The sequence below is a fragment of the Platichthys flesus genome, chromosome 14 (assembly GCF_949316205.1).
Source record: "Platichthys flesus chromosome 14, fPlaFle2.1, whole genome shotgun sequence".
NCBI classification, from domain to species: domain Eukaryota; kingdom Metazoa; phylum Chordata; class Actinopteri; order Pleuronectiformes; family Pleuronectidae; genus Platichthys; species Platichthys flesus.
The window spans coordinates 4,865,293-4,883,617 of NC_084958.1; the positions used below are offsets into that span (position 1 = coordinate 4,865,293).

At 41.7% G+C, this 18,325-nt stretch overlaps 1 protein-coding gene across 3 annotated transcripts in view; it reads left to right on the forward strand.

Moving 5' to 3' along the window:
- The window catches only part of astn1 (astrotactin 1), a 423,107-nt gene that overhangs the window by 221,669 nt on the left and 183,113 nt on the right, over positions 1 to 18,325 (forward strand). For all 3 annotated transcript variants that reach the window (XM_062404910.1, XM_062404912.1, XM_062404911.1), the window contains one exon: positions 1,236 to 1,363. In XM_062404910.1, the coding sequence (XP_062260894.1) occupies positions 1,236 to 1,363 (128 nt within the window). The remainder of the gene's footprint in view (positions 1 to 1,235; positions 1,364 to 18,325) is intronic.

Here is an 18,325-nt window from a genome sequence, read left to right on the forward strand (position 1 = left end):
TAAATTCGTAAATATGATCCTCCTACATGGGTTTATTGGAAGATATCTGGTTGTGAACTTGGGTCTGAAGATTGTGTCAATTGCTTATCAGACCTCTCCACATTTTAGAGGAGACATTGCACTAGTGATGGGAATGTACAACAATTTACAAAACTAGGCACCGTTTATATTGCTCATCTTGTAAACCAGGTCACAATTCGCCCCTCTAAATTATTTGCTAAGGTAGTGTGAAGATGCCAAAGAGAGAAATGTTCATCTGTACTATTTTATTTTAAATGTCTGTTTTTAAGCTCTCCAACATCCACAAGCCTCATTTCCTCTCCCACAGCTGGACGTCCATGGATGAAACCCAACCTCGATTAGCTCTTTGCGCCTACCTGTGAAATACATCTCCAAAGAAACAAAGCAATATTCCCCAGCAAGGCTACACAAACTAGCATTAGGTCTTCATCACAATTGCATACAAATCTTCAGTGGGGATGATATCCTACACGTCAGCATCTTTACACATGGCATTGATTTGGCATTTGAAGTGCTCAACTGTATGAGAACAATAACACACTCAAGGAAATTAAATTACCTCAGAGGCAATAGAAAATTAAAAGTGCAGAGAGAAGTGCTCCGAAGTCATTTATAACTGCGCCCTTGAGCTGCATATTAAAGATAAAAAAAAAACATTGTACACTTGAATTGAAAAGACAACTTAAACCAATATTACTCCATTATTGTCTCATTTTATTTTGATAAAAGCTTAAGCTACGCATATTCAATGCAGTTGCTGAAATTATTAATTCCAGCTCTTTACATCTGGCCTGGGGTCTGAACAGAACTAATGACATTTTAAATGGAGTTTCCCTGAATTAATTTTAAAAGGTTTTTAAATTGGAGCTAAATGCTTTGCAGTCGTGGTTTAAATGTATCTAATTGTCCCTGAAACTTAATTGTAGGTATAAGGTCTGTGTTTGTGTTAAATGTGAAAACTTCACTTTGATTGCCGAACTGCTTTATTTACATTAGAGATGTGGAATTAACTTGGATTACTCTTTCTTGTGTGCTGCTGTTTTAGCTCCGCACCTTTGCTTCATCAACCTGCTTTTCCTTTGTTACATTCCGCTCTATTTCCTTCTCTTCTTAAATCGCTCCATGCTTCCCTCCTCTCTCTCCCCTCACGCATTAGGCGACTGAGTGCTTGTGTCTCTAAACAGCACCTCCTGTTGTGTCTCTCCTCACATCAGGCAGAAGAACTTCGCCCGGGGCATCGAGCAGCAGCTCCCAGACGGCATGGTGGTGGCCTCGGTGCCAACTGAGGTTCAGTGCCACGAGGAGCTGTCAGACCCCGTGCCCGACCCAGAATACCTCACAGGTACAAGACAATATTTCATAGTTCAGTGCGTCAGTTCACAGCTGTGCACTCGCACTTCATCACCGCCATCAGGCCATCATGACCTGCTTAAAAAAAAACACAAATTAAAGCAAACTATATTGAGGATACATGGTTCAGGTAAGATATATCACATGGTGCGTTACAATCATCAAAATGTGTTCCTTCGATGCAAAGTGTTTCTGTTCTAATAATCACAAAATATGTTTTTTAAGGGGAGGCCCATTACAGTAATTAGGGCTTGAGTGTTCCTTTTATATGGAGAAGTTTGGATTAATAAAGAGAGAGAGTTGACAGGAGAAGCTGTACAAAATCGGTGACCCAGTGAGATGCAAGGGGATCAGCTCCACACGCTGTGAAGCACTGAGCAAATGACAGATTTAATTATGAACCTTGTCATCCACACTTTTTATAAGACGTTTTGTGCTTGAAGTAAGACACAAATCATTTCCTGTTTTAAAGGTCCCTTTCTGATCATTCATTTGAAGATGTGACATCCATAAGAAGATGTATAGTTGTGGTTTGAATTAACAAAAACCACAGCACAGTAGTTTTAAACCTCCTCTTTTTAGCCTTGGGCTCCAGTGAGAACAGGGCATTTTGTGTGTCTGTCTCTTGTGATTGGCTGACACTGCTCTGAGTGACACATGGCCAATCCAATCAGAGGTAACGGATTGTAAACTGCTGCTGCTGTTGCTTGGTAAAACTCATTAGAAAATGCAAATGGTCAGTGAGCACTGAAATAGCCGAAGAGACGGTCAATCGTATCACTAAGTGATTCATATTATCTATCCACGGGAAAGCTGTGAAATGATACATTGTGTTGGGGGCGGCTGTGGGAGAGTGGTTCGACCTCTAATTAAAAGGTTGGCAGATTTGATCCCAGTCTTCTGCATGCCAAAGTGTCCTTGTGCAATATACTGAACCCCCTATGATTGTCTTATAAAAAGTGTAAATTGTTTGAGCTGTCATCTAGAAAAGCTCTGTATAAATACAGACCATTTACCATTTAGTGAGTTTCTCAAGTAAAATTTGTTTTCGTGTTGTTTGCCAGCACAGTGATGAAACAATCCCTTTAATTGTTTATAATATTAAAAAAACAAAAACCTAAAGTTGGAGAGTGGGTCAGATGACATCACAAACTTACAGAAATCCTAATGACTTCTAATCCTAACGAATTTCTCCATAGTATTTATATTGTTAAGGTTTGAGCAAGAACTGGACCCATGAGAAGACGGGTTAGGGTGAGGGTTAGGGTTATGAATTGGAGTATGATACAGGTTTTGATGAAAGGCTTTAAAGGGGACATATTATGCCCATTTTACCATAAGTTGATATGGTTCCTTGGGGTCTTAATGAAATGTCTGTAACATATTTTGGTCAAAATACCACAAGGATCATTTAAAACAGCACCTTTTAGCTCGCTCCTCCAAGACCATGTAGCAAGACTCCCTACGTAGACATGCCAGATACCCAAATGAAGGTATAGAAGCACTGCAAAAGTGGAATTTTCATAATATGTCCCCTTTAATAAGTTGTTTGGCTGAACACGGTGGCTCTACCTTTGGTGAAGCCCTGGGGGCTCTCGTTGAGGGATCAGCCCGCGGTGCAGGGCGGATACGCTGATGAACAGAGTGCCAGGGCGAACAATGATCCGGACACTAACAGCCAGGCAGGATTCAGGCAGGGGGCACAGGACGGCTTACTAACCGGCAGGCAGGTAGTTAAGCAAAATATTATAACTGATTTATTTTCATCCCTATGATTGTTACTGTTAGATAATCATAAAATTGCATCAAATGTCTTTATAAATTGTAGAACGAAGCTTGTTAAATTTCGACCAAAATCTTGTTTTGTAATTATTTCTGGGTTTAATTAGTTATCATTAATTTATTCATTTCATTTGGATTGTTTTGTACAAACACTGCCTCAGTGCAAACACGACTGTGTCGTCAGTGGCACTGCGCAGCCACACAGAGACACTGTGCCTCCTCCAGCCTCTCACCAGTCACCTCCCCAACACCTGCCCTCCTCCACTGTGGAGATGACACCTGTATGATCGAGTTAAATATGGTTTTAGACAGTGTGGTTTTACTCACAATGTGGTGACTTTATTTACGTGTGTGTCCGAGAACATAACAGACGACAAGAGGTGAGCTCTCCTCTGCCTCAGTCCATATCAATGATGGTGTTCAGGAAAGTGAAACGAAATCTCCTCCATGTCTGACGTCTAAGATTGATTTTGGAAATTGTCATGTTTATTTTGCATGAACTGCTGATGCTATTATTCAACAATGTATGTATCAGTATTCATGAGGGATTTGAATTGACCATTTATGGTTAATTGGGTGAGTGTTGGAATATGAAGCACATTTTAACCTTGATTGAACTGTGTGTGTGTTCGTGTTTGTGTGTCTGTGTACGGATATTTCTCACTCTGATTATTTATTAACATACGCCATCTTTAGCTTGTTGCCATGTTAACCAGTGGCGTGCAAGAATTGGGTAATGACGCTCTAATTTACTGTCATGTTGCCATAGCTGTATCTGACAGCAGTTGTTGATGGGGACCTGAATGTGTAGCGGTATCTCTGCTGGTCAGGGCACATGGGAGCAGTGAGGGGAGGGCTCTTGTCTTGTATCATAATGCGTGCAAGATACCTGATCTCAGAGCAGTGGAGTGAGACCAGTGCAGCTGAGTCACAGCTACATCGCAGGTTTGATCCTCAATGTGCAGAAGTCCAAAACAAGCTGCTCCCACCAGCCTGTCAAGCCCCATAAAAAGGACACAAAACGATAAGTAACTTTGGCAGCTACACAGTCCAGCTTCATACAATATACAAACAGGAAACTTCCTGTGTTTTTTTTTTTAGGGATAAACGCTGCTTTGCGATTAGACGTAAGAAGGAGATGTCACTTCTACTTTCCTTTTGTCTGAATCTATTATGTGCTTAAAAGGTGAAGCACTGCTTGAACTGAAGGCACCTAGCTGATGTAAAAGTGTGGTATGGCCCAGACACAGATTTTCATGAGTGAGGCTGTGGGGGAACGTCACTTTTCTCACTTTAAACTTTCACTTGAACAACTGCAAAGCATTGCATGGGCAAACGTTCAATGACGTAAGGCAGTGGTTCTCAAAGTAGGGGGCTGGAGAGTGTCAGGGCCGCAGACACTCTCAAGAGGGGGCGCAATGTCATAGATAAAAAAAAATAATGAAATAAAATAAAAAATAATAATAATTAAATAAAAAAAAAAAAAAAAGACTGATGACCTGTCACTGGTTAGTGAAAGCTCCCTCTGCTGCGAAATGCAAGGGGCTGGACTGACACAAACAAATCAAATACTGTTTTGTTCCTGATCCACCAATCAAAAGAGGAGTGTTATCATTTGAACGCGAGTTGCACGTATACTTCCGAGTATAAAAGTAACTGCAGGCACGGTCAGCGCTCACCCTCACTGAGACGACACCCTGCAGAGTTTGTGCGATTGCTCTTGTTTCCTCTATAATACAGATATTAATTGCTTTATAAACAGTCTTTTTAAAGACTCACTCCTTCCTTTGCAATGCAAATTCTGCATGTAGCATATAAAGCATGATTCAAATTTTTGATAGTTTTGATTACATTTTAATGGCGCATGGTCGGAGGCCGTGGGCTAGTTTGGGGGAAAAAAAGTGACTTGAAGACCAAGGTGAGACTTTAATCAATCAATAAAACCAGCCAAGGGCTTTCTGTGGCATACAGGGGGAGGCCTGTTCCACAGCTGTGTGATTTTGTCAGTCTGTGGCGTCAGAATCCACCTTGTTGCCCCCTTCATTACCAGTGCGGCCCTATGTTTGAGCTCAGCGATTTTTGAGCAGCAAAAAGCCTTTGAGTGTGAAACAGCTGCCATTAACACTGACGACGGCAGAGAAAAGAGGAGGAAAAAGTCCTTGGCTTGCTGTAAATCAAGCTACTCCTGAATGCCAAAGATTCGTACCGTCCGTCTGGATGCATCATTATCGACTGAGTTTGACCTAACGTTCCACTTTGCTTTTTCTAGTTCCACCCTAAATGATTGAAATTATTTCAACTAGTCTTGGGTCTGGCTGTTTGATTGACTCACTTAACAGGACAGAAATCAGTGTGACGGAAACGTTTTGTGTAAATTGTTCTCATTATTTCCTCACTGCTGGTATTTAAATTGTAGAACATGCTGGAATTTAATAAAGAGCCTGTAGAGGGGAGGATACCCCACAGCTCGGCCAGCAACGGAAATTACCTGTTTCTCTATGTCAAGAGCACAGTGCTATATTAGAGGGTATAGGGTTAATAATTATATTTCAGCATAATTCCAGGAAATGTTTCTTTCATGTTACCTGCTGGCGATGCTTATTCCACACACTTGTGTAACTGTCTGTGAATTGCCTCACAGTAGACAGGAGCTGATTGGCCTTGTATCTCTGCTGTTATGTCAACAACCAGCAATTAAACCGTCATGGCAGCAGTTCAAAACGTCAAAGGTGACGGACAATCAAACGACAACAGAACAGCAGTGGTTCCAACTGTCGTTAAATGGGAAGTTCAGAGGATATTAAAACTGCCTAATCCAAATGAATCGTATGCTGTCAGGTCACAGAGCTCCTGCTGCCCCCCCCCCCCCCCCCCCCCCCCCCATTGTGCCTCATCTGTCCTCCTCTCTGCATGCACAGCTCAAACCTTTTTATCCCTACATCGCCCCTGGAGCCTCAGTTCACACGGGCCAGCACAGAGCCGCACTTCTCCTCTCGTGGCTCAGGGTTGGGCCTCTGCTGCTGCAGCCGTGGGCTTTAGTGAAGAGTAATATCGTGAAATGAGATATCATTTCAAAGCATCCAGCTGGGCGCCAGAGAAGCACACTGTGTGCTCTGGGGCACAGTGGTGCAGTTTTTCTTCTTGCACTGTTTCCAACCGATGCTGGGAGAGAACTGAAGCGTGGTGCTGGAAGTTGTGTGGAAAGTACAATGTAGTCGGCTAGAGATGGGGATTTGGAACAAAGTTGAAAATCCATCAGACTGAGAAGTAAAGTCCTGACATCACATGGGTTAGTCTCTGCTCCTCTAGATTCTGTCTGTTCCTGAAATATGTCTGTGGAGTGTATTGTCCATAATCTAAAATGAATTAGTGCTAGAGCAGTATTCAAAGTTTAAATCTCTTTTGATTCCATACAATTAGAACGCAGGAAGTGACCTGATAGCAAAATGGTCGGGGTGTGTGCCACATGTTTTGAGCAGCAGGTCCCTGGTTTGACTACTGGCCAGCAGACCATTAACTAAGCCCTAAGCCACTTTCTGCAGCAGACAGGACGTACAATCAGGTGAGTGGCCTCTATGTATATGGTTCCTCTTTTTCATCCAGAGAAACTCCAGAGAATGTCAAGAGCCTCTCACTGGCACATTTGCAGTTTCTCACATGCACCCGGGTCATGTCAGGAGAATATCCTGAGTTCACAGCATGTCTGAAAGCAGCTCGACTCCCACTCCTTTTCCTCTCTCCCCCACACCCATTCCAATGAAAGGAAGAAAACTGCCTAAACTAAACTGAAGCTCCGATTATTTGTTTCCAGAGCAGCTGTACAAGTTTTGGACGTAACTGTACTAGATGAATTCAATATTTACAGTTGCCAGTCACATTTCCCTCTTGTGGCTATAGATTTGCCATCTTCAACAACTGACCTCAGTTTGCCAATTTACTGCAAAGGTCTCGGTCATGTGGAAATGTCTTTATGAAAGATAACAGTTTGTTGAATATTATTACCTCTCATGTTTTCATGCTAAGTGTAAAGCTAGGACAACAGGAATTTAACTCAGCCTCCTGATATGATCAATGCTTTGGCATCCTTACACAAACAACACAATTATGATCCTGTTTATTCATTTAATTGTGTTTATTTTAATGGATGACCATATATGTAAGATTTAGTGACATGCACTTGTATTAACACAGACTGATATGAGAATATGAAAAGACATGTGTTCCCCCTTAAAGCTGCAAAACATGGAAATCAAAAACTATATCAAATAAATGGCCTAAATGAGACGTACAATGTAAAATAAACATTTGTAAATCAACATTAATAGTTTCCCTGGTTTGTCTACAGACCCTCAAACCCACAGACCCCCACCCAGCCACCTACCTAGCTGTCTGCCATTGATGTGTTGTGCTAATGACAGTTCTGGTCCCTTTAACATTTTTTAAAATCTGACAATTTAATTAAAATATGTATTTATATCAACCAAACTAATTTAATGAGCATTTAACACTTTTAAAAAGATACAGTGGGATCAAAACAAGTTCTCCATTTGCAGTTAATGCATAAATCGGGACATGTTTGTTGCCATTAAGAATGAAGAGATGATAATATGTCAGTGTTGTGCTCGCAGTTATTTTGTGCTGCCACCAAGTGGCCAAGAAATTATCTAATGCAGATTTAAGTGCATAGTCTCCCCCATTGTCATTACAGAATCATGGTGTGGATGTGATTAAACAGTAAAGAGCTAGGTGACACCTACTTTTAGTTAACTATGAATGAAAGCCGTAAACTAATAATCTAGGATTTAGTTTTACTCATTTAACAAAGTAACATGTGAGTTATGCAGTTTTTTTTTTCTTAGCAATAGGAAGGAGATGCAACAATGACAGGTAAGATATGCAAATAAATACATCATCTGGTTCAAATGACTGAAAGGATTAAATACAAACAATGGAAAAGTTCAGATGTTCCCTCTGTGCCTCTGCAAATCTCCATACAGAGAAATATATAAATATATTGGTAAAAGTCTCTTACTTTTCAAACTAGTCAGTTTTGCCACGTGAGATGGGAAAGCACAAGTTTTTGTACCAAGGTTTTTTGAATGCCAACAATTCACCAGCTGGTAGCATCATCATTCAGTTTCTGGTACTTGCCAACAATCGTGTCACCCGCTACCTGGCTGTATCACGGTTATTATGTTCTGCAGGGCAGTAACAATCTTACTTATTGGCCCTTTAAAACAGATGGCCCATCACTCGCTCATTGAATTCGTTCTTAAGAACATTTGCTGCCTCTCCGCTGCGCGACAGCGAGTTGTGTGAAGGCGAAGGAAAAACTTGTTTCAGCTTAGAAATCTTGGCCGAGAGCGCGTTGGCACCATCCCCACAAAGTCACCTGGGGCATCCTCTCACCTTACTGCACCTGTTCTCTTGGCCTCAACATTTCCAGAGTGCACAAACACAAGCGTCCGACACACCGGTCTTCAGCACCAGCTACCTGGCATACTGCCTCTCCCCCCATCTCCTGCCAGGCATTCAGCAGTATTGCTGTGCCTGCAGTTAATTGCGAGGCTCAGGTAATTGTCCATAGTGAAGACAGACGTGCAGAGGCGGCGGTGGCCAGCGGAACGTCTGTTGAGCTGCGATGAAGGCATGCTGCCCCTCTGTCCCTTGCTAATTTAGCCGGGTGCGGTTGCCATGGTCAGTGTATTTGTCACAATGTCAGCATTCCTTGTTCCAGCCTATTCTGGCCCTCGCAGGGGTGAAATCATTCATCTTCCTCTTCATCTACTGGCTTGAAAGCCATTCATCATAAGGCCGGAGACCTCCATCAATTATTCCGGTGGGGGAAAGGGGAGGTTTTTGAAAGGCATATACATCTTGATTTAATTGGAAATCAAGTATGCTCAAGGCTGCTAAGCAGATTTCCCCCAAGATGAAAGTTGTGAGATAACGGTGCAAAAGAAAGATAATAAAGAAAAAGAAATAAGTAGAAATAAAAGACAATAGAATGAGAAAGATAAGAGATGGATGAGAGAAGGGAAAAGTCAAGATAACGGGAAGAAAGACGAACGGAATTTAGAGGAAAGATAGAAAGAAAAGAGCAAATCTAGGACCCAGTGAGTGAATGAACAACAGACATTTCTTCTCCATGCAGAGAAAGAGGAGCGCTGGTGTGATGGCATTCATTTCTGAGGGTCAAGAGGCCAGCGAGGGGTGGGAGGAGAGGGTGACCTGTTCTTATTCTCCACTTGCAGCAATATAACGACACTACCACTGCTTTCTGCTACACACACATCATACCTACAGCAGGGTCCGAAAGTCTAAGAGCCATTCAGCTGAATGGGTAAGTAGTGACATTTGGACCTCACAGTATGTCATTGCTGTGCATTCAGATGGATTTATCACAACACGGAATGCTAAAGGTGAAATAGCCAGCCCTGGCTCCGCAGCCGTTCCCTGTGTCGTTTGTCTTCAAAGCCGCAGATTTATGCTCCAAGGTTTGGAGAAAAAGCTGACACAAGAGTTTAGGTGTTCAGAAGAGAAGTTTCAAAAGAGAAAGGCAGAAGTAGAGAGTGCTGCCGAGGAATTTTTCTTTTTCTGAGAGATTTCCTTTAAGAAGTCTGAGCTGTCTTCATGACTTTGTAAAAGTGACACAGGATCCTACCGCGAGTCACCTTCAACGAGGCTGAATGTCTTCACAGCAAAAGCTGAAACGGTTGTTACTGCATTTTGTTTGTCTTGTGAGTTTCAATGAGATCTGCGTTCCATCTGCGATACTGTTTATCTTCTCGGGGTCGCAGCAGGTGGCTGTTGGAGCCACTACGCCTTGCACAGGTTACCACTCAATTAGATTAGATTCAACTTTATTGTCATTGCACAGTACAAGTACTTATATAACAAAATGCAATTTAGAATCTAACCAGAAGTTTCAAAAAAAGGGGAGAGGAAAGTGCAGAGGATTGTGCATATTTAAAGTGGAATGTAAATAAATAGATATGTACAGTAAGAAATAGATATGGAATAGTACAGTATTGACATGTATTGTAAGATATAAGAACTATGAGCAGTAAGAAATATATATGGAATAGTACAGTATTAATAGGTATTGTAAGATATAAGAACAATGAGAAGTAAGAAATATATATGGAATAGTACAGTATTGACAGGTATTGTAAGTTATACGAACTATGAGCAGTAAGAAATATATATGGAATAGTACAGTATTGACAGGTATTGTAAGATATAAGAACTATGAGCAGTAAGAAATATATATGGAATAGTACAGTATTAATACGGTATTGTATGATATAAGAACTATGAGCAAGATAAATATATAAATATATAGTATATGTAGTAACAAGGCTGACTAACAAAGGCATAGGTAGGACGTTATGGATTAACTCGTCTACGGAGGTCACTTGTTTTTGTTTTGCTCATTGACACCAGCGTTGCCTGTTATCGGCAGGAACTCTTTTGAACCCTCACTTAAACCCCTCACTTGCTCACGGTGAATCCTGCGGCGGATCTTCTGCTGTCTCGTCATACCCGGCTCCTCTGGAGTCTCTGCCAACTTTATACTAGGGGGAGCACAAAATCCAGAGGCTCTCTCACGGACATTTGCTCACACATCCACCTCATGCTGAGTTCAGTGCATGTCCCCAAGCAGCTATGGGGAGCGCTCCAGAAACGCTCTGCAGAGAGGCAGCCACCCTAGTAGCCCTCTTATTTGTCAGCTGATATTACGCTCACACTTTGTTCACGCTTCAAAATAATTTTCGCTCCAATTACTGCACGGCGTTCTGACTCATCACAGCAGGAAAGGGGCAGGTATGAAACAGAGCCATTGTTAATGTTATAAAGAAAACCTGGGACCTGCTGTGACTGTGGGCCCAGAAGGGAAGCTGGGCCTGTAGTCAGAGCTCTTTATTAACTTTAATAATAAGACTACATTTTATTATTTATTTACAATACCCACATTGCACTTTACATTAGTAATAAAAACAGAAGCTAATAGTTATATGAAACATACATATCAATATATAAATATAATATGTACAAATCATGAATCATGCATGATCATAACATTACCCAAACCATATATCATAATTAGTATACTATATAACTTTTGCATTACAATAAGGAAAGTATGTTTAATGCTATCACTATCCATTTTGTAAGGATAGAGTGATGAGAGAGCTTTGTTTTACAACCTGATATGTCCCAAATAGCACTTGTGACCTACGTGTTGATAACATACGGATTCAGGTCAAATTAATTTCCTGAATCACATCGTAACGCTCTTTTTTTTTTTACACAATGCGTCTACTTGTTTTGCCAGGCTATACATGACAGGACCTTCGTGCCACATGAACCTTCTCACAGTCCACAGTGTTTGTTATGCAGTCGAGTGTGTCTGAGACAAAGTGAAGGCGAGACGTGCGAGGCTCTCATACTCTTTATATCTTCACTGATCCTCTTTCACGCCACGTTATTGCCTTTAAACATACAGTGAGTCTGAGGCCACCTTCGGAGAGCGGGCTGTACGAGGGCCCAGGAATTAATTTGGGCGGAAATGTATGAAATCACTTGTTGGATGAGATTGAAACTTGTTTCCTTTTACAATTTAATTTGACATTTATGCTGAAACTGGCATTTAACACAGAGTTAAAAATGCCAGTTGTTTTTTTTCCAGAGCTCTGCTCCCATCCATTAATGATACATGGTTATTGGTCCAGCTTGCAGTGTAAAGTAATGGGTATCTTTGCAATCAGTGTGTTTTAATATTTTCAGCCTTGATTAGATTTTAATTGATCACACACTTGATAAGACCCTTAATTTATTTCATTCGCTCTTCTCAGCCGGAGCAGGTCGCCTTTCCCTCATCAAGGTCATCCTTTGTGTTACCGTATTCCCCTCATCGAGTCATACTCAACCCGGCTTCTCCTTGAGTTCTGCCCATGCCCCCTCCGCGCACTCCCCATGCTATGAGCCTTTCGATATGTCAGCACTGAGATGGCACATAATCTATATTTTATAAGGCCTTGATATAATTGGTGGCAGTGAGGGAAGGTCATGCCTTCAAGGGCCCTCAACCCCCCCCCCCCCCCCCCCCCTTGGTTTTTAAGGCAAAAATCCTCATAGAGCAGCCCTCTAGTCAAGATGTGAATTGGACACGATGAGGCAGATGAGGCTGTGAGTGTGGTGTCGCCGGTTTAAAGGGGGCTGGAGATGCAGTGTGTGCTGGAGCACAGCAATTATTCAACATGCATGTGCTTTGAAAACGTGCGGGGGGGCCATAATGTATTCAGCACCGAGACACGTTTTAGAATGCATTCTTCAACGCAACAACAGTTGTGTCTCTTAGGGCTGATTTTGTGTCAGAATTGCGAAAATCCGTCATAAATTTTGAAATCAAACGTGAAAAAGTTCTACAGGAGGCATCCAAGTCATTATTTTTTTAAATATCGGTTCACGGTTTGACTTTCCTGGTAAGAGGAATGGTAAACAGCACAACTTCATTTGTTGTGCTTAAGCTGGCAGCCATGCTCGCTGCAACAGATATGTCATTCTGCGGCTCTCATTTGTTCATGCTTGATGCCAGTGTAGCAGTTCCCCTCATCTATTATCACATTACAGTTGCAGATCGTACATTCTCTGCTTAATCATATCAAATCATTTGGCTAATCAGCCATTTGAATGCAGTGATGTTTAATTTGAAGCTGTAACTCATTAGCTGCTTATTGTTGCATATATATTAAACTATAGCAATGCCAAATCCTGATGTTACATTAACAGAGTGAAGATTGAAAAATGAGTAACCAAAATGAAGTCACAGTCTGACACACTGGCATTTTCAATTTCAGCTCACTTCGACTTCCTATCAACTTTATTTTCTAAACATGGTAATCACTGATTCCTAATGCACAACATTAACCTGGCATTAAACCATAGAAATGCACACTATGAAAGGCCTCAGCCGATGTAGAGTAAACGCATCCTGTGGGTCCAAAATGTCTTCTGTTGGGCAACCATGTAGGTCATACAGGCCGGCGTCTTTCAATTTTGAGTTTGCATGTTCTCCCTGTGTCTGCGTGGGATTTCTGCAGGTTCCTCAATCAGTACAAACACATGCAGACTGTTTAACTGAGACTCTAATTTGACCGTAGGTGTGAATGTGAGAGTGAATGGTTGTTTGTCTCTATGTTGTCCCTCTGATGCGCTGGTGACTTGTCCAGGGTGTCCCCCTCCCCTTGGCCACTGTCAGTTAGGATTGGCTCAAGCCCCCCATTGACCTTCAAAAGGATAAGTGGTATAGATGATGGATGGATGGAGTTATTGCATTTTTATCATCATGCAATGATTAGGATTTTGTGTCTGTTCACTCAGGGGGGAGAATATTCAAATGGCAGCTTTTCAGCTATTTGCATCCGAGGGGGAACGCCCAGTGGTTCCCTGAGCCCAGGGGTTATTGGGGTCTGTCACTTATTAAAAGACACTTTCTCACAGCAAATGATTGGGAAGAAGTTGTCGTGGATGAATGGGTCAAGCCCTTGACTTTTATTAGAGACTGGGTTCAACTCCATCTTGAAATCACTCACACAGTTTACCTCCTGTGGCTCATAGAGCAATTTTCCTGGCTGTTAATTTAAGTGATCAGGAGGTGAGTGTGTGAGTGTTTGTGTGTGTCCTGTGTGCAGAGAGACATGGATTTTGTGTGAGATTGTGTTTGTATAGGCAAAAAAAAGTAACCATCAGTGACACCTACAGTTCTAATTCAGGGCAGATGGAGGACAAACAATGAAATCCCTTTCTGATCCTCGGCAGAACACGTCTCTTTATCATCAGCACCCGGTCAGAGCTGTTCATCTTCAGAGGTCGTGCAAGGGCATCTGCACGCAATCATTTCTCCAGCGTCGCCATCACCTCCTTCCACTCCCCTTCCCTCCCTCCCTGGGGAAAAACAAAAGTAGTAGCAGAAGTTAATGCTGACACAGTAGCTCTACCTCCATCTTCTGTGTGATCAGTCAGCGTTACATGCAAACAGCTTGGTCGGACCCGAGCGCAAACATGTACACTTTATTTCACACAAGAGCACAAATGCAAAATCACTACAAACAACTGTGCTTATCGCGCCTCGACTCTGACCCGTTGATGTTAGTGCACTTCAGCCACACTTGCCTGCCAAGGGGGACGCAGCGATGGAACACTTCCTGTCACCTCGCTTTGTACACTGGACTAGTTTTATACAGTCTCCATGGGTCTCTCCTCCTAAGTGCTTCTCAGTCTCTCACTCCCGCTTTTTCTCTGTCAGTCTGGGTTAGGGTTTCTCCACTGCGACGTTGCTGCTCCGCATTCAGCCAACATCATCCCGACAAAATATTCATAACTGCACACAGTGCATAGAAGCAAAACTCTTGTATTATTGTGGAATTTATCAAAAACTATCAAATTTCCACTGTTATATAAGATGGATACATGTATTTCACCGACTGCCAAACTGCTAAAGATATAACGTCTCACAATAACATTCTCCCAATGGAACATTCTCCATGAGTCAGTATTTTTCCCCCACATAGATGGTCAAATGCTGTAATTATTCACAGCTTCAGGGGTAATTAGCCTACTTTTCACAAAATTGCTCCCAGAATGAAATCTCAAGACTAAACTAGGACCATAAAGTCCCTTTGGCCAAACGGAGTGCATTTATACGGCGGTGTTCCAGTCTGAGTGATCGCCCACTCAGAGTACTTTTACAGGACAAGTCACATTCACCTATTCATGCACACATTCATACAGCGCCTCCACACAGCGCTTGTTCAATCACCATCCAATCAGTCGGCACAGCCATCAGGGGCAATTTGATGTTCAGTATCTTGCCCAAAGGACACTTTGGAATGCAGAGTGGAGGAGCCGGGGATTGAATCACCGACCTTCTGGTTAGCGCAGCGCCCGCTCAACCTCCCGAGCAACAATCACCTGCCTGCTTTGTTTAGGAGAACATGTACTGCTGCCTGCATTTGTTTTGCTTTCAGTATTTTTTCTGTCACAGTGTTTTAGATTTTTTGCTAGTACACATCAGTAAGGTAAAGGAAAGATCAGGGTCTTGACCACATTTAAAAGTAAATGGCTTATATATATAGAAATGTATTTAATCTTATATATAGAGTCTGTTGACTTTCAGTATTTTACACAAAAAAACAGCTTTAGGAATTTTGTGAATATCAGAATCATGTCAGGTAAGGTTTAGTACTCTGTTTTCAAATGAATGTAAATGCTCTATAAGACTTAACATGAATGGCACTCTCAGTTTTGTTCACATGGTTATAAACTTTAGCTCCAACTGAAAATATGTCCCAGGTATATATTTGTTCCATATTTATCTGAGGGAGAAAAGCAGTTTTGAAAAGGTTTCATTGATGTAATTCAATTTAATATATATCATTCTGGTCACAGCTACACTAACGTATATTTAATGCCTGGAGGATCTGCTAACCTTATGACTAATGGGAATATTATACATAAATCTCTTGGAGCTGTGTGTTATATATTAAATGGAATTTAAATGCAGTGTTCTTTCCTTCAATGAGTGTATTTTCACAGAATTAAGAGTAGTAACGGCCACTTGGATGTGAAAAGAAAAGAAAAGTGCTCAGTGAGTTTAAGGAAAGCTGTTAAACAGAACTGGAGTCTCATGCCAAGGATCTCTACACAGAAATAGAACCAATTAGGAGAGCAAAAATGGCTGATGTAGAAAAACAGTGACAAGACCCATACACCACATGCCAAGGCTTGATCAGGACTTCAAGGTGGACTAGAATAGACTAGAAATCAGGGCCTTACTTGTGACTCAGCTATGCTCCATCACAAATAAGTCTTCAAGAGTGCTTACAAGGCCCGAGCAGCTCTTATTAGTAAGCGGCAGGTAGGTGCATGTGAAAAGCACTCCCTGTGTCCCCTGCTGTTCCTGTGCAGCTGGGGAAAAAAAGGCTCGACAACTGGGAAGAAAATCCCATTCAGCCTAATGTAGGGTGAAAATCATTGGTACTGTACAGTTTTAAATGAGTTAGTTGGCTGTATTGTAACTACTCAGCAGTAAGATTGTTGTTGTCGGATAAATGAAAGCAAATGATTTATGTAATTGATCTGATTTAAATTTATTAGCGTTCCCAGATATCAGGTGAGCAAAGTGCACGAGTGATCACAATAAGTGAGCAGGAAGCTTCTCTAATAAATAAGGCCTCTCGCCTCAAGTTTGATATTTGAAGCTCCTATAGGTGGCACACGCCTGGAGTGTGTAGCAGTTACATAAATCAAAGCAAAATCAAATCAATATTCCAGCTCTGTGAGGGACTGTGTGAAGCAGCCCAGTGGGAAGTAAACTCTTCAGTCCTGCTACGAAGCCCCCGATGAGGAGCAGAGTTCAATTCCCAGCTGCTGTTGTCTTTTTTGCTTTGTGATCCATCTTTGTTAGCCTGTCTGCTTTTCCATTGTGCAAACAGAAAGATCAAACAGCCATGTTAAGCTGCACAAAGGTCCATTGTTCTTTCAACTTACTGATTGTCACATAGAACTAATATGATCTGCAAGTATAGAACCCTTTGCATAAATCCCTCCTTAAAATCTCATAAAACTATAAGAAGTTTAACATTATCGATTAATCGAAAATAAAGTGTGAGATTTTTTTAACCTAAAGCACCCAAGTTAAAACCTGACTTTGTTTGAATCCTCTCAGTTCTCTTTCAAGGAGCCTCAATGGTCAAAGGACGAACCTACAACTAATTAGAGTAACAATATGTAGTAATGATGAAGTGTGACAGAAATAATAAACAAAATTTAGAGGAAATATGTAGTCCATTTGGGTAATGTTTCTTGAAAGTGTATTGTACAGATGTCTGGACATCTGCGACAGACATCTTGGTTTTAAAGAATGTGTTAATTCATGGATAAACTGTTGCAATTGGCCTGACCAGTGTTAGGGCTGATGGAAAAACGTTCTGAATGGGAGGGACGCCAGACCCATTTGTGAGATCGAAAAGACATTATCACACTGGTTGGTTTGGTTCCCAGTTTACTAAATTAAAGCCGACAGGACATGACAGGATGTAGTTATCTCGGTGGAAATTTGATCTTTTAAGCTGTGTTGAAAACAGAAGTCTGAAGATCAGGTCTTTTAAAAGTAGTTCACGCAGAAATGAAAATTCCCTTATTATCTACTCACGACATTGCTGAAGGAGGGGTGGGTGAAGTGTTTGAGTCCACAAAACCCTTTAGAGTCTCAGGGGTAAACGGTGATAGAGCAGAATCTATTACAACTGAAGTAACTGGTGACTGAAAGTCCTCTGATATCATCCGACAAGTTTCGTTCAAGGGCCTTTGGACATGCTAACATCCGCTAGCTTTGCTATTTTCGGTAGCGGACATTTAGGCTTTAAAAGTTGGTTTAAATGGCGCCGTTTCGAGTCAAATATGAATGTCAGGGCTTGCGGACACTACGATGACACCACAGGAGCAGTATGGAGGCATCTGAGGTTTTTTACGTCTGAAGAAGGAGTCAACAGCTCCAACACTGTTTACCCCTGAGACTCCTGAAGGTTTTTTTGCACTCAAACACTTCACCCACCACTCCATCGGCATAGTGGTGAGTGAATTTTCTTTCCGGGTGACCTGTCCCTTTAACACTTCACTCCTTTGGTTATTTGGTGAAATTAGCTAATGGGATTATAACAACATTTTTTATTTTTATAAAGGACAAGATATTGAACATCCCTTGCATTTTTTAAGGTGTTCTGCACAATTTAGGTCACCAACTAACAGTACATGTTTGCAGGTTTTAGTCGCCACCAGCAGATGTTAACTGACATAATGGACATAACTTCAGCTGTCTACCTTTGCGTCATCAGGTGTTTTGGCCTTTTAATCACAATACTGGCATTGGCTTCAGCATTCGGCAGTGGGTGATTTATTTCACGGTCTGGTGCAGGGCTGGTCCATGGATCCCAAGATCTTCCAGCAACCTGATGGTGGATGTTGCAAGGAAACCCCTGCAGCAGACCTCCACAGCAACAACATTGCTTTCCAGCCACGTTGCTCTTCCTCAAATGCCATGTCTGCATACCACAGCCTCTTCTTCTAATTCACTTCATCAACATTATCCTCATCACAGGAAACAAGC